The 26,183-nt window shown below is 37.9% G+C and overlaps 1 protein-coding gene across 1 annotated transcript in view; it reads left to right on the plus strand.

The window, feature by feature from the left end:
* Nucleotides 1-26,183, plus strand: part of MACROD2 (mono-ADP ribosylhydrolase 2) — a 2,068,729-nt gene that overhangs the window by 1,419,244 nt on the left and 623,302 nt on the right. The window contains exon 7 of the mRNA XM_071221798.1: nt 18,048-18,078. Coding sequence (XP_071077899.1) covers nt 18,048-18,078 — 31 coding nt within the window. The remainder of the gene's footprint in view (nt 1-18,047; nt 18,079-26,183) is intronic.

Here is a 26,183-nt window from a genome sequence, read left to right on the forward strand (position 1 = left end):
CCAGGCTCTGTTTTCCACCTGGAAATTGACAGCTCTCTGAGATCTTAGCACAGGCATTGCACCATTTAAATTATTGAGAAACCTCAGGGTAAAATTTCAGTCCTCTAAAGCCAGAAAATGTCCCAGTGAGACCCCACCTGATCAGTCCATTCTTCTGGGAAGCTTAGGAATTATTATGTCTAATGACTTTGCCAGTGGTTCTGGCCTGTGTAATTAAGATCCAAATATAACTCTCCCTTCATTTTCTACAACTAAATTTCTTATCTGGACAAATGATCCATTTATAAAAGCTCATAAAATACCATAGGTGAGTCATTACATACTTAAAAATCTCCCTAATAAAATGTACCCAAAGATATTCATATCTTCATTGCTAATAATGTTCCTTACTATAAGAAACTAGAAAACATTCCTTATCATAAGTAACTAGAAAATACTGTATATTAGCTTTCAAGATAGAATGAAGATCCATAATTCCTGACTTCACTTGAACATACTTGCACTTTTCTTCTATAATTATAATTCCCGGTTGTAATCGTAGAGTCACCATCACATCACCATAGTCTTGTAAGCTTGTGCACTCACTGCAGGATGCAAAATGTCATGACATCTATTTTCTTTTTTCAGATTAACACCGTATAGATTAATTGCAGAACAGGCTCAGTTTGGTCCATGTCGAGGGTCTGCTTTTTGTTTGTTTGTTTGTTTTCCCAACCATCCCCACCTTCCACCCTTGGTCCTAACCCTCTTTTGCTTTGTCCATGTGTTCTTTATACATGTTCCTTGAAAGCCCTTCACCTCTCCCCATTATCCCTTCCCCACTTCCTCTGGTTACTATCAGTTAGTTCTTTATTGCAGTGTTACTGGTTATATTTTGCTTGCTTGTTTTGTTGATTAGGTTCCATTTCTTATAGAAATATGAAGCTTTTCTGTTTTTTCCAAGTTTTGTTTCACATCAAAGGTGAATGAAAATGAGTGTTGAAATTTCAGGCACTTCAGATTCTGAATGGGAGAACTGGCATGACCTGACTAGAGGAAATTAAATACCTCATACCTAAAGGAAACACAAATTCTTGTTCCTCCTTTCCCTTATTAACTTTTCTGAATTTGTTGATTAGGAGCCCCAGTCCTATGAGCATTGTCCATTGTGCCACATTAAAGATAACTTTGTTATTAGTAAATCACAACAAGGAAAGAGTAAAGATAGTCCAAGAGGAAGAAAATGCATGTTTGAGAAAACTAATATATGATTAGGGAGGGTTATTAAATATTGGGTTGAGAGTTCAGAGAATATTTAATGGATATTTTAATTTTATTTATTTATTTTTTATTGTTCATTTACAGTTGTCCCCATTTCCCCCATCATTCTCCCCTGCCATACCCACCCCCCACCTCCCACATTCAGTCCTCTACCCCATTGTCTTTGTCCATTGGTCCTTTATACATGTTCCTTGACATGAGCCTTCAAACAACAAGGGCTGGCGAGGATGTAGAGAAACAGGAACCCTTTTGCATTGTTGGTGGGAATGCAGAATGGTGCAGCCACTGTGGAAAGCAGTGTGGAGATACCCCCCAAGATTGAAAATGGCTCTGACTTTTGACCCAGCTATCCCACTTCTAGGAAGATATCCAAAGGAACACAAAACATTAATTCTAAAGAACAAAAGCACCCCCATGTTCATCGAAGTGTTATTTATAATTGCCAAGATATGGAAGCCACCCAAGTATCTATCCATAGATGAGTGGATAAAACAACTATGGGATATTTACAAAATGGAATACTACTCAGCCATAAAAAAGAAAAAATGCCCTTTGCAACAGTATGGATGGACCTGGAGAACATTATATTAAGTGAAATAAACCAGTCAGAGAAAGATAAATACCATGATTTCACTCATATGTGGAATCTAATGAACAAACTGAACTAACACTGAAAACAGAGACAGACTCATAGATGGAGAGCAGATGACAACTGGGGGGAAAGTTAGAGAGGAAAGAATTGAGCAAAAAGGGAAAAGGACTTATGGACCTGGACAAGTGTGGGCATTGCTGGGGGGAAGGGATATAAGGGGGCTAAATGATAATGGGGAAATATAGATAAATAAATAAACAAAAATAAATTAATTGGTCATTTATGTTTCAATCTAAAGGCAAGACATAAGAATTCATATATTCGTGGGGTTTTTCATAGTCCTTAACAATTTCTGCCTCTGAATTTTGTGACCAAGTTCTTGGAAGGTTTTCAGATAATTAGTTCTCAGAAATCATCACATAGGGCCTTCCTCTCAGTCTAAGAAAAAATCCATTTGCAATCTTGACTGGAGGGGCCACCTCATGTTTTGTATTAGGAAAAAAAAAGCACTTGACATACTAGACACTACTTGGCAGCCTCCTCTTCAGACCACTTGTTCACAACTGCTACACATGCACACACGTGTGGTTCGTACCAGCCAAGGACCCTAAGTCCAGCACTAACTTGGCATCACAATTAGACAAGTCACTGACAGGCTGGATTAAGCCTTAACTGAAGCTTTACATGTCATTGGATTCTTTTAAATTATGAAAAAGTACAAATTTATTTTATGTTAAGAGCTGCTTGGAGTCAAGGTGCCTATTGTTTGCACCATAAAGAGCTTTGCTGATATTAGGGTCAACATGAGCAGAGGGATCAGAGTGTGGAAGTTCAGTGGTAATGTTCTAAACTCTTGCCACTCAGAAGGTCGTCTCAAGATAAGCAGCATTCATTTTATCTGGGAACTTGTTAAAAATGTAGTAGCTAAGACCTCAACCCACAATATGCATTTTAACAAGGCCCCCCCAGTGACTTGTCTACACATCTACACATTTATGTGTGAGAACTAATTCTAGTCCAGATTTCTGGAATACATTGACTGTATCTAAAATATAAAAGCAATATGGACAGATAGGAACAGACAAAATACACCCACTGGGAAACAAGCGAAACTCCAATGTTGACATTCTGTTCACATGAGCAGAATGACAAGTGTACTTATCAGAATGAGATGAATTGGGCGTTTAAACAGTGCAGTTTTGTGGGAAAATACAAGGGAGGGAAAAGAGCAAATGCTTCATCATCTGTCATCTTTCTGGTTTACTATTAACTATTTTGTAGCTTTGGAAGATCTGCCACTTCAGTATCTACACATTAACTGGAAACATTAATTTCTTCCCTGCCTTCCCCAGGTTTCAATTCATGAAATGTTATCTTAAAAAGTAGAACTAGAACTGGCAGTGACATTGTTGTCTGGTAACTTTCAATTATAAATATACACAGATAAGCAACATTAGCATCATCTGGGAGACTATTAGAAATACATAATATCAGCTTGCTTCCAATCTATTGAATCAGAGGCCAGGTGAGTGGATGCATATCAAAGTTTGAAAAGCACTGATCCATGCAATTTCTGAGCCAGTGAACTCCTGGGAGAAGTTTAGGTGGAGTCTGGGTGAGCCCTACCAGAGGTGGTGGAGAGACGAGCTGTGCATGGCATAGTTGGAACAGATAAGTACCAGGGACAAGGACCTCTGAAATATCTGTTTTTCTAGCAGAACACTAAGAAACAATAAAGTGGTGTGAAGTTTGGTCAAAAGGAATCATTTATAGTTTCTGCAGTTACATATGACTGAGAGATCCCAAGATGAAATGTTGGTTGAGAAAGAAATGCATTTCGTGGGATCCAGAAACCTTGAATAGCTCTTTGAACTTAGGGAAACATAAATAATCATTGGCTTCATACTGTGACCTTAGAAACCTTCCTTAATCACATCAAAATGCAACTGTGATATTGTTGTTAAAAATTAAATTCTTTATTTTGTGAAATTAAACTTTCAATAAAGAAAAAACATACCAGAGCTAGTGGTAGCTGAAAGTATTCATTTTTAAATGAAGAATTGTTCCATTCTCCTGTTGATCCACTCATCTGTCCTTCCCTCTTACTGTCCTTTATCTATCTATCTATCCACCCATGCATCCACCCATCAGTCCTTGCGTGTGTGACGTCCTCATTGCCTCTCTAACAATAGTGACAACTTACTGCATATACTAAGTCCCTAATAGTAGGAAAGACAATTTAGTTTTTACTACTTTTTAGTGGATAACAGGTGTGTAACATTCTGCAAAACTTGATTTGGTCATCTCCCAGTGCAGCAGCCAACACTGACCCCTGGTGTATCCAGCAGGTCCTCAAATAATGTTATTCTGTTCAACATAGTTTTGTCATAATGTTGATGAGATGCTGTAGGAATGTTTACTATCACATAGTAATAGTTTGTTTACTATAGTTTGTTTACAAACAGATTGTTTACTATCACATAGCCCATGATTTTTTATACAATAGAAACATATGATTTCCTTATAAGTCATTTTGCTTAAAGTAAAAAAACCTATCTATGACACTAAGTGAGGACTTACGGTGTGTGCAGTGAAAGACGAGCTGCCTGCTCTCCTCCTTCTGGGATAATTCTGGTTGGATTAATGCTGCGATCACTGGGAACTGTGTACGAATAACTCACCTCCTGGGGCCTGAGCTGTCAGACACCTCTTTGCAGACTGGTTGCTCGCATCTTGTCCTTTTTGCTCATTTCCACTGCAGACGCTAGTGGATAAAACCCTCCACAGTGATGGATTGTCCACAAAGAACAATCATTTTGAGGTCATGAGTAGCAATTCTTAAACATAGGAAATATGACTATGGTCAATTTCCTTTTTGTTTTCCTTCCTTGCTTTTCTTTATTTAGTCATTCCTACAGGGTACGTCCTTCAGACATCTCTTTCTTAGTCATTATTCCCTAATTAATTCCCTTGTTAAATATAAAGTGTACATTAGGCTTGACTAATGTCTTCCTTTGTGACTAAGGAAAGAATTATTTATTACCTTTACATATTGACTCAAGCCACATAATCACAATTCATTTTATTTAAAGGCCTTATTCTTTACAGACCATGCGATAGTTTAGGCCCCAAGCAACTGTCAAGAGAGTCTCACCTGACTCCCATAAATATGAAATGGAGTCAGGTGTTTGCACATGTAATTGCCATAGAAGTGGCTGCATTCGTGTGGAAACTCATCTCTTTTTCTAGATAATATTTTCAAGTTCACACCATTAAATTATAGAGAAGTTGGAATGGAATTGCCCAATTTGTGGAAAGAAGATCCTGACATTTTAAGAGATGAAACAGACATGTCAAAATACCCACAGGCATAAAACCCACATGTGTTGGTAATCTAGCAATCTGCTCCCTCTGCAATTACATGGTCTGTGACAGATTAGTAAGCACAGAATGAAAAAACCTCAGCTCATCCCAGAGAAAGGAGTCAGTGCTGAATATGAGGAGAATGCAGCCTGGGCTACAATTGTCTGGTGCAGCAGTGGAAACAAAACAGCATTGGTTAGAATAGAATACACAATGGTTCTCAAAGTGTCCTAGTCATCATCAGTTCCCCTGAGCTGAATAGAGAAGTGGCTCCAAAGTGTTAATCTTCAGTTATACTATTACGCCAATCTTTCATTTAATGGCAAAGTTTATACTGTTATGATCTGGTGCCTAGTGTCAGAAAGGTTTCATGCTGTGTTATGCTGAAAAAGAATCCTCACTTCTAACCAGTCCTTTCTCAAGGACTGAGGATGCTCAGGATGAACTGTCCTTTCTTCAACTATCCTTCTCCCTTGACCTCACTCCCTTCTGCAGTGAGAGGGCTTAGAATTTTGAGTCAGAAGATCAGGGTTTCTGTCTGAGTTTTTCCTCCTAACCACTGTGTGACTCTGGGGAGATCACTCACTCCATCTGGGGACAGTAATAATAATGCCTCCTCTCAGTCTTGTGTGTTTTTATGAGAGACAGCAAAGCCCATGTGAAAAATGGCCTGGAAGCTTTAGAATTTATTAGGTGGTATCTTTATTCCTGGTGTTTTTATAAGACACAAGAGCAGAAGAACCTGATAACTGAAGCTTCTGGATACCCTGGTGTTCTGTGAGTTTCCAAGGTCTTTCAGTAGATACTATGGAATGCATATTTTCTCTCTCCTTTCTAAAGCTGTTCAGTTTGCCAGCAGATTATTAGTGAAGCTTGGAGGAACATTTCAGATACAGGTTGGCTAAGAAATGGTTGAGTTACTGTACTGTAATGCCCAACTCATAGACTGAGAAAATATCACCTAACCCCCCAAGAGTGTTAAGGCTTTTGGGGCGCTCCCCTAGGAGACCATCTGTTTCTTGTTTTGTGGTTATAGTTATTTGTCGTTAATGGTTTCTCATAAATGTTTTCTCTGGAAGTCAGACCTTCAACTTTCTAATTAAGAGAACTATGAAGATACAACTTATTATTAAGGAAGCTAAGGAATGACTCAAAACCAGGAGTACATAATAACCCCCTTCAGATTTGTTTAGCAAATGTTTACATGGCACACATTCCTTGTGTGGCCTTGCACTCAGCATAGAGGGCTTACATACAGTCCCAGGGCCGCCGCCTCCTCCCCACATGGTATCTCTCTGAGTTTCTCCCCAGTTCTACTTCCTTAACAGTCCTGCATTGGTTTCCAGTCAGATCGTGGTTGCTCAAATTTCCCATGGTCTTGAGCATGCTCTTTCTTCCATTTTGTGGCTTTATAAGGATACAGCTGCTTCTCCTCCCTTTTATCAATATTGACTGGAAATGATCATGTGGTCTATTTTCTCTGAGGTTCACCATAGGTTTATTTTACTTTAAAAGTTCAACTGCCAGCCACATCAGGTTAATAACAATAACAAATATCTGGATTAATTCCCCCCACACTGACTTTGAAGTGAGGATTTGGTGGAACAGAATTTAATAGTAAAATTCCAGGAAAAAAGTGGGTGAAATGTGAGGAAATGAGACTGGAAGGGAAGAGTGGATATCAGGCCAGATCCCGGGGGACTGAAAAATCCAGTGGTGATTGATCACCAGAGGGTGAAGATCACCCCTCAGTATAGTCCCCACCAGCACAAAGATTCCTGGGTGTTGACACCTTCCCACATTCCGCCTGTCCTCACTGGTTAAGAGCACCCTGGGAGGATTTAATTCCCAGACTCCTTGCTCTCTGAGTGCACCTGCAAAGCAGGTTCCAGCAACCTAAGGGCAGCCCTGCTACAGTAGTTGTGTGGGAGGCACACCATGGACAGGGGCACATGGGAATGATAAAGGACAATGTCCCTTATGGCCATGCTGAGGAAAACTCCAGGGTCTGTAAGTCCTCAAGAGCTCCATCCCCACCCTGTGCTCTTTCAGGCAGTTCTCTGTTCCCTCAGTCCTCTGTGTATAGGGCTCCTCCTTGTCATTTCAGCCCCTCCTTCAGCCAGGAATGCCCCTCCCTGCAATCATAGTTAGGCCTTGGCATTAGCTATGAGCTGTGAAGCTTTTAGTCTTAAGTAGGGAATTTACTTTGCAGGGGATCTGTAATGATTGACTGCTGTCTTCATATTCCCAAGGCTCTGCAGAGGAAACGCTTACCTAAGGGCATCCCCTCATGCTCCCTGGCCCTCAGTGCCAGGGATGCAAAGTATGCATAATACACGTATGTAAGTCAGGGGAATATGGGGAAGGGATACTTACAAAATGGGATGTGATTAAGGTTATTGAAAAGACATAATTTTAGGGACATTTTGTTCCAGTATGAGGTTTTGCATTGCACAACTAGTTTGCTGTGATATGAGAAAGGTTTTTTGTTTGTTTCTTTAATTTTTGCTTCTTCCCTTTGCTTCTCTGTAAAGAGAGTTTACAGACGTAGACATTTTGGAACAGAATACACATTCGTTTGGGTTCAGTAGGTTTATGGTGACCTGTTCTCATTTTCACATATGTATAGTTTATAGTAAAACATTCCTACTAGTCACACAAGCAAGATTCAGTAAAAGGCAAGTTTCTCCCTTTGCTGGTTTTGCATTTCACATCTAATAAATTCACCTTGGAACTAATCCAGCTGTCTTCTTGGAAAATATAAAGTTTGGAAGAGGACTGCTACTATTCATGGCTATATAATAGTTTTTAAAATTTTTTTAAAGCTGCATGGAGTTGTAGTTATAATCATGAAAGCAGCTGGCAATAAATGACTTTATGACAGCTATTTCCAAGGTATAATGAAGAAAACAAAAACAAAGTTATTGCTTATAATTATGGTACCTGGGTGAGCTTGCACAGTACATTCCAAACACTTCACTGGCCACTTCCGTGTGATCTCATTCACAGTCTGCTTTAAATGACCTTGACCTTCAGGTTATATAGCTTTGGAAATGAGAGGTGCACTGATAGTATTTGCATTTTCTGGTGTAATTTGTTAAGGAGAGAGTATTCTTTTGATTTGTTCGCCCATGTAACATGAGAGGTAGTGGAATTATTAGTTTTTCTCTACCATTGAAGATATTTTTACATTGAAAAAATTAGAGAAATGGTAAGCATTTTGTCAGTATTTTCAAACTTTTAAATGTACTTTTTTTAATCCAATGATTAAACAAGTCAATTTTATTTCTAGGAATTGATCCTAACAGAATATGATAAGTATATAAGGGCATAGTCAAGAATGCTTGTTGCAGGGTTATTTGATATAGAAAAATTTACAAACAGCCTACATGTTCATCAATGTGGCAATGGTTAAATAAACATAGCGTAACCATTCCATAGAATAGTGTATAGACATTAGGAACATGAAATAGTTCAATATACACTGACATAGAAAAGCTTCAAGATCTAGTACATGAAAAAAGCTAGTCTCAGAACATAAAACACAATGTACAGTCTAATTTGTATAGGGAAAGCTGTATTTGACTATGTTTGCATATACCATATAATTTAGTTGTTAATCAATTAATTTATCAGATATTGATTGAGATTCAGGCCCTATTCCAGGTGCACATGATACAACATTAAGACAAAGGTCTCCCTGAGAGTTTGCATGCCGGTGAGGGGAACTGAAGCTGAGGAGACAATTCACAAGCAAACAATTGTGTCGGTAGTGAGAGGAGTCCTCAATGGATGCTGCACAGCCTAAGGGAATAGAGAGTAATTTAGCTGGAGGCCAGAGAGAGCCTCTTTGAGGAGGTGACACTTGATCAGAGATCTAAAAGGAAGTGTGCCAGGCAGAGGGGACAGCAAGTCCAGGCAGGGATTTGGAGCAGGATTGAGTTTCTGTGTTTGAAGAACAAAAGGAGGTCAGTATGATAGGAACTCTGTGAGTGAAAGGAGAAAGGGAGGGAAAGGAGGGCAGAAAAGAAGCCAGATTACTGGGATTTTGGAGGCCATGCTTCTGACTTGCATTTTATTAAAGTGTGATGAGAAGTGATTAGGTGATTGAGATCAATAAAAAGGCACAATGTTTCTCAGCCTTTGAGATGTGAATGCATGGAGTGGTATGATGCTCACCATGCTGTTGACCATGACGGCCTGGGAGGAGGGTGTTCCAGTTACATCATGGCAGTAGGAGAAGGTTGTCACTGCTGTCTGCCTTCACCTGCCTTTTTGAGCCTTTTGGGAATGTATGCATATCTTGTATGTATAATTAAGAAATGTTAAAGGTAAAAATGGAATCAATCATTTCTTATTAAAAATAACAAATCCTTTAGCTAGCATTTCTTTCTGTGACTTTGAACAAGTTAGCTTTCTTAGCTTTATTTTTATTCATGTTTATAAAAAGGGGGTAAAATGTTCTTTATCACAGCACTGTCCATGAAAATGAACCTAAGGATATACACAGAGCTCTAGGCCCAGTGCTCAGCATAGTGTGGTAATTCAAGGGTGACATTATTGCTGCCACACTGCCGCCTCCCACGTCCAAACACTAGGAGGAATTCAGGATGCTGTAAAATTGCCTGTCTCTGTGTCCCTGTTATCCTGCACTGTAGTCAAGGATAACAGGCTGTTTTCTAACATCACAGAATCTAATAGCTGAATAAGCCATCTGGTCCAACTCTGTTCCTTTATAGGTGGGGAAACTGAAGTGCTGAAGGGAATATGCTGTTGGCTGTCAGATTTATATCTAGTGAGTGACCCTGGTCTCTTGCCTTCTAATTCAATAGCATTTTAAAATTCAATGCTATTTTTAATTTAATAGTTTTAAAAATTTGATATTATTTGCTGCATCAATATTTCTTTAACTTTAAGCATTCACATTCCACCTTATAATGTGATGACTACCTGATATTTTAATAGACTCTAAGTATTTTTATTTTCAAAAGAAACTTTGTATTGTCACCCTATGTGGAAAACTATTATCCCTTGTTATAATATATTATAATAACTAATGGTTTTAGCAAATTTATATTATCACCTATAGTAATTCTGTGCAACAAACAACTTCAAAACTTAGTGACATAAAATAACAAGTATGTCTTCCTTGCCCACTTGCCAGTGGGTTGGTTGGCGCACAGCTGACCTAGGCTGTGTTCAGTTGATCTGTCCCACTTGTCTCAGCCTTTCTGGACCAGCTGCTACATGAAGTCTATTCTTCTCCTGGTTTCTCTCCACAGGCAAGAGTACAAAATATAAGCCTAAATGTCATGACTGCTATTATCCCATTGGCCAAACCAAGTCATATTCATCATCAGCAGAACAAGGAAAATGCATCCTTTCCTAGTGGAGGAACTTCAATATCACATAGCAAAGGGTGTAGTAGAAGGAAAGATGAAGACTTGAGGAAAATAATGGAGTATATCAAAATAATATGGATGTATTACATTGAAATGGGCAGTGCCCATCTGTTTACCACCTCAAAGTATCTTGCATACTCTTAGAGTTAGTCGTATATCACAGTTTGAGAAATACTTATTTTGCATTCTGGATAAGGGGACTATGGAACAGCCCACTAAGCTGATAACCAAACATCTAAAGACAAAGAATGGTACCCTAAATCTTATTTATGCATCTTTTCTCATATTCTAACTTCTTTGAAAGCACGGTGCCTCTTATAAACTGTGATGATTTACATTAAAATATAGCGGTAATGAGGTTTCACTGGTTGTCATTCCTGGTATATTGGAGAGCTGCAACCCTTTGACTTTCAACCAACCAAAGAACTTATTAGGGGCCACTTGAGAAGGAGGTGTGTGTGGGTGCTGTCTGAAAAAACTTCATCAGCAATGAAGGAGTCAGCTTCACAACCTTGGTGAGAGTGTTGTGTTAGGGGCTTGGAAGAGAAGTTCAGAGCCCACAGTGAAGCACTCATGAAAGACTCATCAACAACACCGCTCCTGAGAGCACAAGCATAAAACTCTGAAAACTCATCAATGATTCTGTTTTGAAAAGTGATTCAGAAGCCCTGGGTTTAGAATGTGAAGAACTTTTAGAAAAACTTAATCAATTTATCTCCTTTTTATTTATACTCTAGAACAAGATGTGACTTAAGAAATTATCTAAATAAATCCAAAATAGCATTTTCAATAAGTATACACTATAAATCTTAAAGCATAAGAAAACACTTGTTATATTTAACTCAGAGTTTCCTCTTTCTCAGTGGTACACAAAATTCAACAAAATAATGTGTTGGGTTTTTCTTTTGCAATCAGCTTCTTCAACCCATTGAAACATGATATATAATTTAAAGCACTTAAATGGAAGGTAGATAGCATGCTTTAGCTTGCAAATAATAGAAAATCTAAGTAAAACTTACTAAACAATAAGAAAAGTGTTGGGTCAGCCATTGGAAGATTCTAGAAGTTGGGAGCACTTTACAGTTAGTTTAAAATAGCAGCTCAGTGATTCAGAATCCTCCATCCCTCTATTCTTGTATGGGGAATGTGCACTGTTTATTTAGGTCAATCAACACCTTCCTATGAAGTTGATGGTGGAGTCAGACCTACTCAGATTACAGGTCTTCTGTATAAGCAATCAATCAATGGAGAGGTGTCGGGGGGGGGGGGGGTCTTTAATGCGAAGTCCTCAGGCCCCACATTGGGCGCCAGATGCCGGGGGTCTTTAACGCAGCCCCACGGTTCCGCCACGGATGAAGAAAAAGACTACCAAGACATGATCTGCTTGGGGAGGAAAGGTGGCCAATCTCTCAAGGGAGAAGGGCCTTGATCCTTTTTCCCCATGGGCTTTTATTAGGTTCATTGACATAGGAATGCAGATAAAGCTCATCAATCATTGTCAGCCAGTAAGAATTAAACAATACAGGATTTACAGAGAACTTCCAGGGCTTAGTCTGAGCTACAGCCAATCAGCTAGAGGGCCATAAAACTTTAAGCCCAGACTCATCTCAAGTCTGGATCCTTATCTTTTAAGCTGAGGGTACAGATTAAGTAGGTTTCACAGGAATGTAAGTATTTTCCTTAGGCCTGATTCCCCAGGGAATCTGCCCCTCCCATCACAGGACTGCACCCGCCCTCTGTTATCTCTTCAGGCTCAAGTCAGACAAGGAAGTAAAGCAGCCAAGAGATTAGGAGACTTCTTGCAGACAGAATGAGGACTCAGGTTATTTCAAAGCCAAGGGGCGAGGGTTCATCACCCCCTTTTGCCACAGCCCCCCGAGTCCTTCCCTGCGAGCTTATCCCTGGTGACCAGAGCCTGTCTTAGGTTGATCCTCCCTTGAGGATTCTTACCTGTCATTGGCTAACTGGCCAAGCTCAGGGCCAAGCAGGGTGAAGTGGGCAGAGGTGGCACTTCTGCCAGGGAGATAGGCTTTGTCTCCTTAGTGGCTTATGGTCCCAACTCTGACTCAGCCTTAACCATGGGGGGTTACAGCCTCTGAAACCAGGCAGGGCAGTTCCCAACAGAGAGGAATAAATTCCCACTTGCAGGAATGTATGAAACAAGGGTCAAGCAAAAGCAAGTGAACGTTATGATGTTTTATAGTCTTGGTTTTGAGGTCCTGTTAGTGTCAAGACAAAGAAGGTGAAAAGATGTTTTCCTTCCTTTCTCTCAAATTACTGAAATGGGGTAAGTGAAGGCAGACATTAAAGAAGATGAGAGACATAGTTTAAAGCCTTAAGGATTTGTGTTTTTACAAATCTACTTGGAATGCACATTCTGGAATAAGGAAGTATTTTCCCAATCCATAATTTCACAAAAGGAAAATCATCTCTCACTCTCCAAATCAAATGATTATTTTTCCCCCAAGTGAGCAAGTGCATGATGATTCAGGAAAAAAAAAAAAGTAAATTGGCTAAAAGTCAAGTGCCATGAAGCAAGTTTCTGATGGCTATGTATGATCATCCCTGAATAGCACAGAGACTTCTTGCTCCTGAGTTTTGCTGGAAGGAGAATCTGGAGCCTTATAAATTGGGCTGGTGATGTCATTCCTCAAGTTCTATAGGTGACTCCTGAGTTATGTGCACTTAAAACAAACCAGGCTAATTGGTCTGAGTTTTGGTAAAAGCTACCATTTTTTCCATAGGAGAGGAGTTTTTCTGGGGAGGTGTCTATGTTAAACATATCTTTGAAATAAAGAAAACCTATGCTACTCACTTCTGGTGGCTCCATCAGAAATTCATTATGGCAAAGAGCACAGACTATATGCCATAAAATCCCTTAGCTGAGCTCACTTGCTGACTTTCTTCCCCCCCCAATCTTTCTCTCTTAAGTTATAACAAATGATTAATGGAGGAGATGTAGTTTGGATAAATTATATGCAAAATTGTTTTACATAAAATAATTTCCTATGATATTGTATTTCCATCTCTGCTTTGTCATTGCCTTTTTGTTTGAATTGATGCAATAATATCACCATAGTCATTCTCCGTTACATGTCTGTTTGCCTTCACATTCAAGGCAACAATGTCATTTGTAGATGAAGCTATTTGTCCTTTAAAACAGACAAGGCAGTTGGTACATTCAGACTCAATTATTAAGTTGCATGATTGATTCCAAGATAGAGCTGGGAGCTGACACAAATGAAATTTGCCATTAACTATTCAGTATGTCCTCTCTTCTGCTAGATCTGATGAAAGAACGATTCATGTGACTGAGACTGACAGGGAAGCAGAAGGGAATTAACTCAAGTTAGTTCCCCATGAAGCAGACTGTGAGACAGAGTTCAGGATGCAGGATGTTTATCAAGATGTGCCCTTGGGATCAATACCTGGAAAAGAGATGGGGAGAGGGCAAGGAAGCAAAAGTGGGTAGGGGAAAGGTGGTAGGGACCATCAGTGTTGCACTGAATTGAGCCAAGATGAGCCAAGGCCTTTATACTCTGCATTGATCAATTATTGGATGCAGACTGCCCTGGGAAGGAGCATGACTTTGAGTGAGGTGGCTCTTTGCATCTTAGACAATGATTGACAATCTCTGATAGCACTGCTGGGGTCTAGGTCCTAGATTAGAGGGTAGTGGTCCTCAGTAAGAAGTGACTTTGCTCCTTAGAGGATATTTAACAATGTCTGAATATATATTTTGATTGTCACGAAGGGCTCATGCTACTGGCATAGAGTAGATAGAGTCAGGGGGTGGTGCTAAACATCTCAAAATGCACAAGACAGCCCCCAACAAAAAAGAATGATCTGATCCAAATTGTCAATAGTCCAAGGATGGGAAACCTTGCTCTAGGCAACAAGTTTCCCCTTGAAGTGGAGCCTTATGGGCTTTATAGTACCCACGATAGGAATCAGCATTCACTGAGATTTTTCTACTTGTCAGACAGAATACTCTGTGTTGCTTACTCCTCTGAGTCTTCCCATAGACCCCTTGAGTCCAGTCTCATAAACATGGACTGGAAAGATGTCCAGGTGGGAGTTAAAGTAGACTTGCATATTTAGAACATTGTGGTATCTTCTAACATTTGATTGATGGCTTCGTGCAGCTGTTTTCAAACCTTTTTATTTTTCTACTGCAATCACTAAATGTATGATGTTTTGTGTGTTCACTTTGCTCTCATGAAATACCTAGGACATGAGCTCCAAAATTCATCTCTCCTTGACTCATTTAAAGGATGCAGTAGAACATGAGTGAGCATAGTATATATTATATTTTAATGTATTTTTTAATATCATGTATTTATTTAGTTTTAGAGAGAGGGGAAGGGAGGGAGAAAGAGAGAGAGAGAGAGAGAGAAAGAGAGAGAAACATCAATGTGTGGTTGCTTCTCGTGTGCCCCCAACCTGGGACCTGGACATTTTAGTGTATTTTTAAGTAGGCCATTCCCATACTCTGAGCCCTGATGGTTAGTAACAATTTACTTGTAGTAGCTTGCAGTTGATTTCATACTAGAACAAGACCTGGTGATAATCCTGGTGAATGCCTGTACAGAGACTCCACCATTTTCAGGAGAATTCACTTCATACTTTCACTTCATGGTTTTGTATTATTGGATGGATTGAGTCATTCAAGAACACATTTCACATCTTATTGGAACCCCAAGTACTCAAGGAATCAAAGACTTAACTCATTAATTTATTATAAAATAGCTCTACTTTATTTCAGGAACTCATACTCTTGATAGAAACATGAACATGTACTAGTAAAGGAAGAGAAAAAAGTCTATCATGTTGCAGATGTATAGGTGAACTTAAGAGAGTTGATTATTATTCTCTCTAAAATAAGATCACATACACTGTCACTTTTTAAATGAAATATTCACATAAAAGGAATAAGCATAAGGTCTATAAAAACATTAAGGAAACCTCATCAAATTAAAATGCCTCTGCATGGCTAAAGAAAACAGCATTAAAATGAAAAGAGAGCCAACTATTTGGGAAAACATATTTGCCAGTGATACCTCGGACAAGGGTTTGATCTCCAAAATATATAAAGAACTCACACCACTCCACTCTAAGAATACAAAAAAAAAACAATCAAAAAATGGGCAAAAGACTTGAACAGACACTTCTCCAAGGAGGACATACAGAGGGCCCAGAGACATATGAAAAGATGCTCAGCATCACTAGCCATCAGAGAGATGCAAATTAAAACCACAATGAGATACCACTTCAAACTGGTGAGAATGGCCATCATAAACAAATCAACAAACAAGTGTTGGAGAGGATGTGGAGAAAAGGAAAGCCTGGTGCACTTTTGGTGGGAATGCAGACTGGTGAGGCCACTGTGGAAAACAGTATGGAATTTCCTCAGAAAACTAAAAATTGAATGCCCTTTGACCCAGCAATTCCGCTGCTGGGATTATACCCTAAGAGCCCTGAAACACCAACCCAAAAGATCCTATGCACTCCAATGTTCATAGCAGCACACTTTATAGTAGCCAAGTGCTGGAAGCAACCTAAGTGCCCATCAGCAAATGAGTGGATCAAAAAACGATGGTACATTTACACAATGGAATTCTACACAGCAGACAGAAAGAAGGAGCTTATGCCCTTTGCAACGGCATGGATGGAACTGGAGAGCAGTATGCTACGTGAAATATAAGCCAGGTGGTGAGGGACAAATACCATATGATCTCATCTTTAACTGGAACATAATCAACAAAAGAGAAAAAGCAAACAAAATAAAACCAGAGACATTGAAATTAAGAACAATCTAACAATAGCCAAAGGGGAGGGGAGAAGGGATAATGGGGAGAAGGGTTTACAGGAACTACTATAAAGGACACATGGACAAAACCAAGGGGGAGAGTGGAAGCATAGGAAGGAGGACAAACTTATTGGATGGGGTGGGAGGGAATGGTGGGGGGAAATACGGACAACTGTAATTGAACAACAATATAAAGTAATTAAAAAAACATTAAGGAAAATAAAATGTAGTACACATTCAACCAAAAAAATACTTAAAAAGCAGTTGTTTTATTATTATTATTATTGAGCTCAATACCAATGGTAATTATTACAGTCAATGGCAAGTACAGTTTTTAGATTCTCTAGGGTAGTATCAGTCACTTTTTTAAAAATTCTGTTATTAATTCCCATGGCACATTTTTATATGGTGGATGTTATCATCTTTAATTTCAGTTGAAAACTACAAAGACCAAAAGGATGAAAAGAACTTGATTAACTTTACACAAAGGCACGTTGAAAGAGGACACTGCCATGCACAGATCACTTTCTACGTTAGAAAGTGTAATTAAGAATTGCCTATATATTTACACTTGTTCATTTACTCTTTCAATCTAATTCTTTAAACATTGCTAAGTAAGATATGGTGTGTTAGTCAGTTTGGGCTGCTATAACAATTTGCCATAGACAGGGTGGCTTAAATAAGACACATTTATTTCTCATAGTTCTGGAAGTTGTGTAGTCCAAGATCAAGACGCCAACAGATCTGGTGTTTGGTGAGGGCCTACTTCCTGGTTTGTAGACAGCCTTCTTTGTACCCTCATGTGGTGGAAAGCTTTCTCCCATAAGAACATTAATCTTATCATGAGGTTCCATTCTTATACCTGACCTAATCCAGGAGAACATTTGATCCATATTATATGGTATAGCAGTGGTGTGCCAGTAAATGTTTAAAAACTGACTTAAAAAATTAGTATGCATGTATACAATTTTATTTTTTAAATTTTACTGATAAAAAGAAAGTGTATAACACAAATATAAGAATAAATGAAATAGATACCATTTATTATAAATTTTATATAGTCAATTCTTACAGAACACTTTTATAAAATTTTATCAAAATTTTATATCCATAGCCAACCTATGGTTTCAATCAACCCACAAGTATAGTCTAACACAAATGTTGATTGATATTTCCAGATTTTAAGCCATCAAGATGACCTCACTTAATATGGAGCTGGAGCAAGATGCTCATTAGTAGCACACCATTACATAGTATTTCTACCATACACATAGGATAGACACAAGTAATCTCAAGAACAGAGGTAATAATAGATGTGGCAAAATAATTAGGAAGTGATGAGATTATTTCTGAGTATTTGTTTTACATAATAACATTTTATTACTGGTTTATGTAATTTAATTTCTTATTAATAACTATGTTTAACAAGATTCCTGAAAGTGTGGCAGTTGGCTCTTGTGAGCTGGTGTGAGTATTGGTATGGAAAAGCTGGATTTCAGAGCTCTGAGTATATGTGAGGGCATCCCATTATCAGGCAAAATAGATGTTCAAATAAATAGTATTTGAGTCAAGCAGAGTTGTTTCTTTACAATTTATTGTTATTTTTGTGGTTTATTCACAGGCATTTCCCTGCATTTCAACAGGCATTTATGGTAAGTGATCTAGCTTTTGATCTTATTGTTCTTTATTTTGTTGTTAAAGGCAAGATTAACAGAAAAAATAAGAGAATTTTCTGATGGATATAGCTTGCTGCAATTTAAAGAGACTCAAAACACAGGTCAAAGGCCATTGAGGAATCTCAAGATGCTATTTAGATACTCTTTTGTGTTCTTAAATGTTGTTATATTAGATAGCATGTTTAATGGTTAGATACACTTGTGGTTTAACGTCTTTTATTAAACTGAAAATTTTGCTCTAGAATGATTTGACTTCTGACAGCTTTTTTAAAAAATAAAGTCAGATTTTTCTCATAGATGATTCATACTGCATATAAAACATAGTATAATTATTCTGTTGTGAATTATAAACTAATATACATTAAAATGCAAACACATGTATATATCTCTATATTTACATTTAAAAAATCCAAAGAAATGACTGTTAATGAAAACAAATAACTTTAATAAACTGCAGAGAGTTTTCTTTTATATTGATGGATTGTTTTAAGTAGAGACTCCTTCCTTCACAGATGGAAGCAAGTGTTTTTATATTATTTGTTATCACTAGCCTAAAGCTCTTAAATATACTTCCACTTCAGTGACATTTCCCTAATAATTTTTCTCAGGCTGTTAGTAAATCTGTTTTAGAATATTAAGGTAAAATGGAGTTTACTTGTCATTGTAGAGTTTTCTGATCAAGCAAAAATAAATTGCAATCTTTCTGAGCCCAAATTCTCACATTGAGAGTCTCATCTGGAAAATCAAATATGAACACATGTAAAGAAATAGTTTCAGGTCATTACTATTAGGGAGGGATACCTAGATTGATGTATGCCTCAAACACATCAATCTAGAATTAAGGTAGGAAGCTTAATTCTTTTTAATGTGGTATTTCTTTGGAAGGTTTTGTTGAGAATAAAGTGAGAAATGTAGGCCTGAATCAAATTAAATGGGGAAGAAGGGATACATTTCTTCTTGGGTCACACTATTTAGTAAATTAAGGCATGCCTTTTTTCTCTTTGGATATCACTACAGACTGTGTTTGTGGAAGCACAGTGTGGAAGCTTCTGCACCATTATCCCTGTTATGGCCATTCTGTCTGCCTCACAGTTATACCTCTTAAATATTTGCTTACAGGAAGCATTATGTTCAAAGTCCTACCAGATCAAGAGCCAAAATCTTCATTTCACGTTGTCCTGTGTCAGATCAGACTCCATTTCAGAAATGGTTCTCATTTTGAGAATGTTCTCTCATGTCAATCTGGATATTCATTGACAAAAACAAGCAAAAATCCAACTGCCAAAATAATATTATGCACATCATTTTCTATGTTTAATACCTTGTCATACTGTTTATGTCTGTTTCATCACTGAGATTCTTATGGTAATGTGCCAGAAATTTCAAAAGGTGAATTGAATATGATATACTTTAAAAAGAGAGAAACAGCAGAAAAAGAAAATAGAAGGGTAAAGAAAAATGAAGAGGGACAATAAAATTAGAGGCTTAAGAGAGGATAATGAGAAATAAATAAACCTAAAGTGGCTCTTGTTTAATTTTAATCCCTAAAAGATGGGGATTTCTTCATTGGTTGCCCTCAATGGAGCTTGAGGCCTCAATTTATTTTTAGCTCCATGACATCCTGTTTTAGTAACTTTTAGATTACTTCAGTTCTTTTTAGTTTATGGACAATTTAGCATTTTGCAGCTTGAGAGTTATTTCCTGTGTTCCTTGTGAAGTTATAGTTTTCAGATCCATCCTGATTTTCTCCCAGTACCCACAGGTTGTAGATTAGTTGTTTTCTTGCTCTTATTCAGAAGTCCTGCTTTATCTCCTCTATTATTCATATCAGTATTACTTTTATTTTTATTTATTGGGATTTTAAATAATAGTTTATTTAAAGAAAGTAGTCCATTGTATAAACAGGGTGGGGCAAAATTAGATTTACGGTTCTTTGTATGGAAAATATAATAATAAATAATGATGCAAGAATAAACTCTGCATTTTACATCCTCAGAACTGTAAACCTACTATGTACCACATCTTCTTTATCCAATCTTCATAGAATTGTATACTTGATATCTATATGATCTTATTAACAATTGTCATCCCAATATATTTAATTAAAAAACTAAAAGAAAGTAATCTGCAGATTAAAAAATTTTTTAAAGCAAGTAAACAAAATTCCCAACACTTTATAAGCCAGGCTAGAATGGATTTAGAGCAAATATTCAGAACAGTCTCCTGGTTCTAGTCCTTCTTACTCCACACTCTAAACCTTACTAGATTAATTTTTCTAAAATACCATTTGGAGCATGTTTCCCATCTGCTCAGAAGAATTTGATCATATTAAATTATTTTCAGGTTAATGTCCACTCTTTCTAGACTGAGCAATAGGCATCTCTCTAAACCAGTCTTTTCAAAATTTATGAACAGGTGAAAAAAGTTCTTTTCTTGAGGATGAGGATTGGTGTGTCCAAAATTTTACATGTACCTTTGCATTTGCATTTTCAAAGGGGGCATTTAGTTTTAGCACTTCCTATGGTTATTTTACCACAGAAATTATTGCTCCTTTAACCTTTATCAAGACTACTGTATCTTCCAGAATATAGTTTGAGGTGTATCTTGGCATCCACCCATTATGGACACACCTTCTGTTACCCACAAATAAGCTGATGGATCACAGAACATGGCATGTACCTTCCCAGATCCAACCCTGTGTCCCTTCCTTATCTTACACACACACATGCACCAAATTCACATACACCATCACCACCCCTGCTTTACCCCGATCTGTACCCTGATCTGCAAACAAAAACACATCATCCATACTTACACAGGTTGAAGCTTGATCTCTGAGAAGTCTTCCACTTTTGGTGGCCATCATATCTTTTGAAATCTTTCAGCATTTTTAATCCAGAGAAGTAACAACTGCTTCCTCATATTGTTCCATAGAATTTTGGTCGTATAGCCTGTGTTTGTAGCCACTTTGGAATTCTTTAATGAGCAGGGATTCACTTGTGCATATCCTGTGTGCACTCAGTGCCTAGCATTGCATCTCTAGCAGGAGCTCACATAATATTTGCTGTTTTAGGACAATGATAATGATTATAACCAAATTTGTTGCCAAACTAAGATACAAAAAAGGAATTATTAATTGGAAAAATAACATGTACAGAAAGCTACCATGTTAGTATTTCCTTAATGGGCTAACATCTCTATTTTAGAAAAAACAAATGTGCTTCTTAAAAACATTCTCAAACTGGAAATGGTGTTTGTAGGCATGGCAGTGTTCACCTTGATATGGTAAGATGAAAACACAAGGACTTGTTCAGTTAGAGAGCCAAGGTGAATACAGCATTCAGTCACTTCAGAAAATGGTGTTTGTTATGTATGGCCTACAGGGTGATGGGCAGTCAGGGAGGTACAGGTTGTCCTCAGGACCCTCCCTTCTGACACGCCCTCGTGTTAACCCACCTCCTCACCTGATGTAATTTCTCAGATGCTATTTGCTTTGGATTTACCTTCACTTTTAGATTTATGGCCCACGAACCCAATGTAACGTTAATTCTACTATAACAAAGTTTTGACTGTGGTGGAGTCATCTTTTGAAAAGGTCTGTTCGTTTAATTGCCAAGATAATCTCATGTCAGGGTAATTTCAACAGTAAGCATTCCCATTTTATGGAAACTCAGACATCATCACCACATTCAAAGCATGTCTGGAGGATCTGGTGCACCCCCGTATTTCAGGGGTTCCCAGGAACACAGTGGAAGCCAGTTTCTCTCCTCACCTTTTCCCCTGACCCAGCTTTTTGAAGACAAGACCTGATGGCAACAAAACCAGGTGCAGTTTTCTGCAAGACACGGACTGAGGAATATCTGCCATGTGACTCCACCAGATTTAAGAGAGAAATACAAATACGAATTGAAGTTCCCCTAGAAGAGGAACCAGACCTTTCCACTCCGATGTTCAGCAACCACTGTTGCTATTACAACGTAATGTTTCCATGATGGTTCCACAGGGCATCAGACTGCCTGCTTACACTCAGGATGAAAAGCCACATTTGGTAAGACACCAAAAAAAGGCCTCTATTACTTTGTGAAAAATAGATCCAGATGAGGCTTAAAGGGTCTCAAAACTCCCAAATGCCTGTTAAAGACTTGAATTGGCCACTAAGCCAGTCTCAGAGGGTCAGATTTGAACTTCCCTGATGGACATTTCAGATCTTGTGTGTGCCTCTGCCCTTGGAGCTGGACTTGGACACTGTGGTGCTAATAAGTTTAACAAAAGAGGCTAGACATGATACATAGCAAAGGAATTTTTACAGAGAAGTGAACAGCAAAAATAATTTATAGTCCCTTTTATGAGAGTCAATATAGTTAACAGAAATGAAGTCCAGGTGGAAAAGTATATCCCTTGAGTAATTGGGGAAATATTCTCTCTGGAGAAAAAGAAAAACCTTGAATCTTGCTTTCCAGGTACAAGGCAGTGATTTTAGAGAAGAATTTCAGACATTGAGTTATTGGCTGGAAATTTGAGGAAAGAACTTAAGCTGAGTGTGTAACTCAGCTAAAGGAGCTTCCATATTTATTCATTATTTCTGTTATCAACATGGAAGGCCTGTTTCTATCAAATCACCTGCTCTCCCTCTGCTCTCCATCAAGTGCTGCCAGGACACAATTTTCTAATTGGAACCCTCATTTGCATTCAGGTTTGCTCTTCTGCTTCTAACTGGTAAAAAGGAGTACAAAGCAATGTTTTGTTAACCTTATATCCACTCGACAAATATTTTTATCACTACATCTGTCTAAATTCACAGACATGACTTGGAAAGAAACCAAGGCATTCTCCAGCGGCAAAGCTAAGGGCATGGCCTCTGTCAGCTTTAAATGCTGACAGATTTCAGAGGGTGTGACAACTATTGCCATGCAATTCTGGGCTTGCTGGAAGAGTTACCTTGTATAATACATTTGGAAACCAGAGTAAAATTGACAAAAATGTGTGCCTCTCTCTTTCATCCCGCTGACAGCTCCCCCCTCCTTCTCGCTTTCTTCTCTTCCCTTTGATATTTCCATTTGCTTTGAAAACTTCCTTTCAGGTGGTCTAATGATGACTCTTCTTTTTTTCTCATAAATTCTCTTTTTTGACATTTTATGTTTTTTGTCTTGGTCATGTTATTCCCACTATACAAAGCATTATTGTTCTTGACAATCCCTGAGTTAATTACTGGCCCTGAAAGCAAAGTAACGTATATCTCTTTGGGAAAATACAGTGCTAGGGCCAAAGCCATCTCAATTATATCACATTTGAATATCATTTTATGAGCTGATCCTTCTGAAGCACACATGCATTGCCTCCCCCATTATCAATATCAGGCCCCAAAGTGGTATGTTTGTTACAAAAGATGAACTTACATTAATGCATCATAATCACAGTCTATAGTTTACCTTAGGATTTGCTCTTAGGAGCATTGTATGGGTTTGGACAAAAGTATGATGACATGTATCCATCATTATAGTATCATACACAGTATTTTTTATCACCCTAAAAATCCTCTGTTCTCTGCTGATTCATCTCTCCCCACCCCAATCCCTGCTAACACTGATCTTTTTATTTATGTCTCTACAGCTTTGATTTTCTTAGAATGTCCTGTAGTTGGAATCATAGCCTTTTCAGGCTGGCTTCTTTCACATAGGGATATGAAGTTCAGGTTCTTCCATGTCTTTTTATGGGTTGATAACTCATTTCTTTTTAGCACTGAATAATATGCCATTGTCTAGATGTTCTGCAGTTTATCCGTTCACCTACTGATGAATGTCTTGGTTGCTTCCACATTTGGGCAATTATGGACAAAGCTGTTATAAATAGCCATGTGCAGGTTTTGTGTGGAAATAAAATTTCAAATCCTTTCAGTAAATACCAAGGAGTGGAATTGCTGAATCGTATGGTAAGAATATATTTATTTCTGTAAGGAATGGCCAAACTGTGTTCCAAAGTTCTGTACTATTTTACATTCTCTCAGCAAAGGATGTGAGTTCCTGTTCTTCTACACACTCACCAGCATTTGGTATTATTAGTGTTCTGGAATTAGGCCATCCTAATAGTGCTGTTATCTAGAAGTTTATCATAATTCTTCCCACATAACAGAATGACAGTCATACATATAAACTAGCTAGACCAAATTTCCAATCTTCTGTGCAATTAGGCTGCTCACAAGACCAATTCCTTTCCAAGGAAGGTAGGTTGAAATAATGAGTGCTATTTTAAGTCCAGGTACCATAAAATAAAGGTGTTTGTCCATCCTTTGTATTTCTTTTGCTGGAACCAGAAAAGGTAAAGATATAAGAACAATGCCTTAGGGAAGGCAGAGCAACTACTTAACATCATGTTAGACTCCTGGCTCCTTAATGGACAGAGTGGAATAAGTTCTTCCATAAGCAAAATGCTCACTTTGAAACTGTTATCATAGAAATAAGCATCTATATTCACTAAGCCACTCTATTTTGGAGTCTCTTTGTCACGGCAACTTAGTTTTACCTTAACTAATACAGTCTTTTGCAAATGCATTTCAAGATGCATTTTAAAAATAGAGTCATTAACTAAGAAGGGATTGAGGTGAAAATCATTGTCCAAAAAAGCTAAACATACTCGACTTCCCTGAGAACTACCAAAATTATTTTTGAAGTCCTTTCTAAAGAGAGCTGACCTATATTTGTTTAACTTCATCCTTTAGATTCATGTATAAGGAGCAAGAGAAAGGAAGGTCATTCAAGACTGGATAAGAAAAATGAGAAAGTACATGCAAATTAATTCACTGATCAAACCAAAATTGTAGTCAATCCTTAGACTTCCCCAAACAGCTGCCACTCCTTAGCCCCTCTCCCCCATCTTTAGATAAATAATAATTTATTCTTGATCTCTATATATTTTCTGTTCTGGATAATTTATGTAAACAGAATCATAAACTATGTGCTCTTTTGTGACTAGCCTCTTTTACTTAGCATAATATTTTCAAGTGTCATTCATGCAATAGCATATATCAGTGATTTATTCTTATTATCAGCATTAATATTTTATTTATCCATTCATCAGTTAATGCATATTTGAATTGTTCCTATTTTTGGCTATTATAAATAATGCTCATATGCAGTTAATTTAGGTATACTTCTGTGTCTAAATATGTAAATTATAACTGTGATTCAGTGGTGTTCTGTTGTTAGTTTTTAATCATCCCTAAATAATTGTTATTTTCATTCTTTGGCTGCCCCATTTCTCTCAAGCCTCTCTGAAGCCTACCTTTGCTTCATGATTCTGGTGTCCTGTTCACCTGGGTGGCATTGTAGTTTTCCTAGGTTCAAATTCTGAATCTGTCTCTTGTTAGCTGTGTGTCCTCAGGCAAGTTACTCTCTTTAGACCTCAGTAATCTCAACTGTCAAATGGGGATAGCAATGACCATAACATGGGGTTTTGTAAGATTAAATTAAATTAGGTAATACATTAGAGTAATTGTCATGGTATCAGATACATAGAGAAAAATACAGGGTCCAGTGGAAGTAAGGCTTGCTTGAGAGTGGTTGGGAGGGTACGTGAATGTCTCCCACAGGATGGACAGCAATTTGAACATTTCATTTAAAATGTCATGTGGTGCGCCTGAATATGATATTGTTATGTTACAGAATTATATGCCTATGATTTTGTAATAAAAGAGTTTGATATAAAAAGGGGGCATTATTTGTGCCAGAACCTATATTTAACAATTATTGTTACCATTATTATTAATAGTAATTTTATTTTCACTGCTATTATTATTATTATTACTCTTCCTCTGGGATCTGAGTTCCGTGAGAGTAGGGGCTTTGAGTGTTTTATCTACTCATATCACTAGATTCTAGAAGGATTTCTATACTCTTGAACAAGGCATTTGCTATCTGATGGAAGCTTTACTTGGACTCTGAGTGACACCAGTCAGACGTCCTTTATCATGAGAACCACCTTGCTTTCTGTTGGATTGCTTCTGCTGCTTCTCTGGAAGCCAGTTGTCACCTCTTAGCCACCAGTGGGTCCTGTGATTAAACTCTGTGAATTCAGCTGTCTGAAAA

Source organism: Desmodus rotundus, chromosome 6 (genome assembly GCF_022682495.2).
Source record: "Desmodus rotundus isolate HL8 chromosome 6, HLdesRot8A.1, whole genome shotgun sequence".
Classification (NCBI taxonomy): domain Eukaryota; kingdom Metazoa; phylum Chordata; class Mammalia; order Chiroptera; family Phyllostomidae; genus Desmodus; species Desmodus rotundus.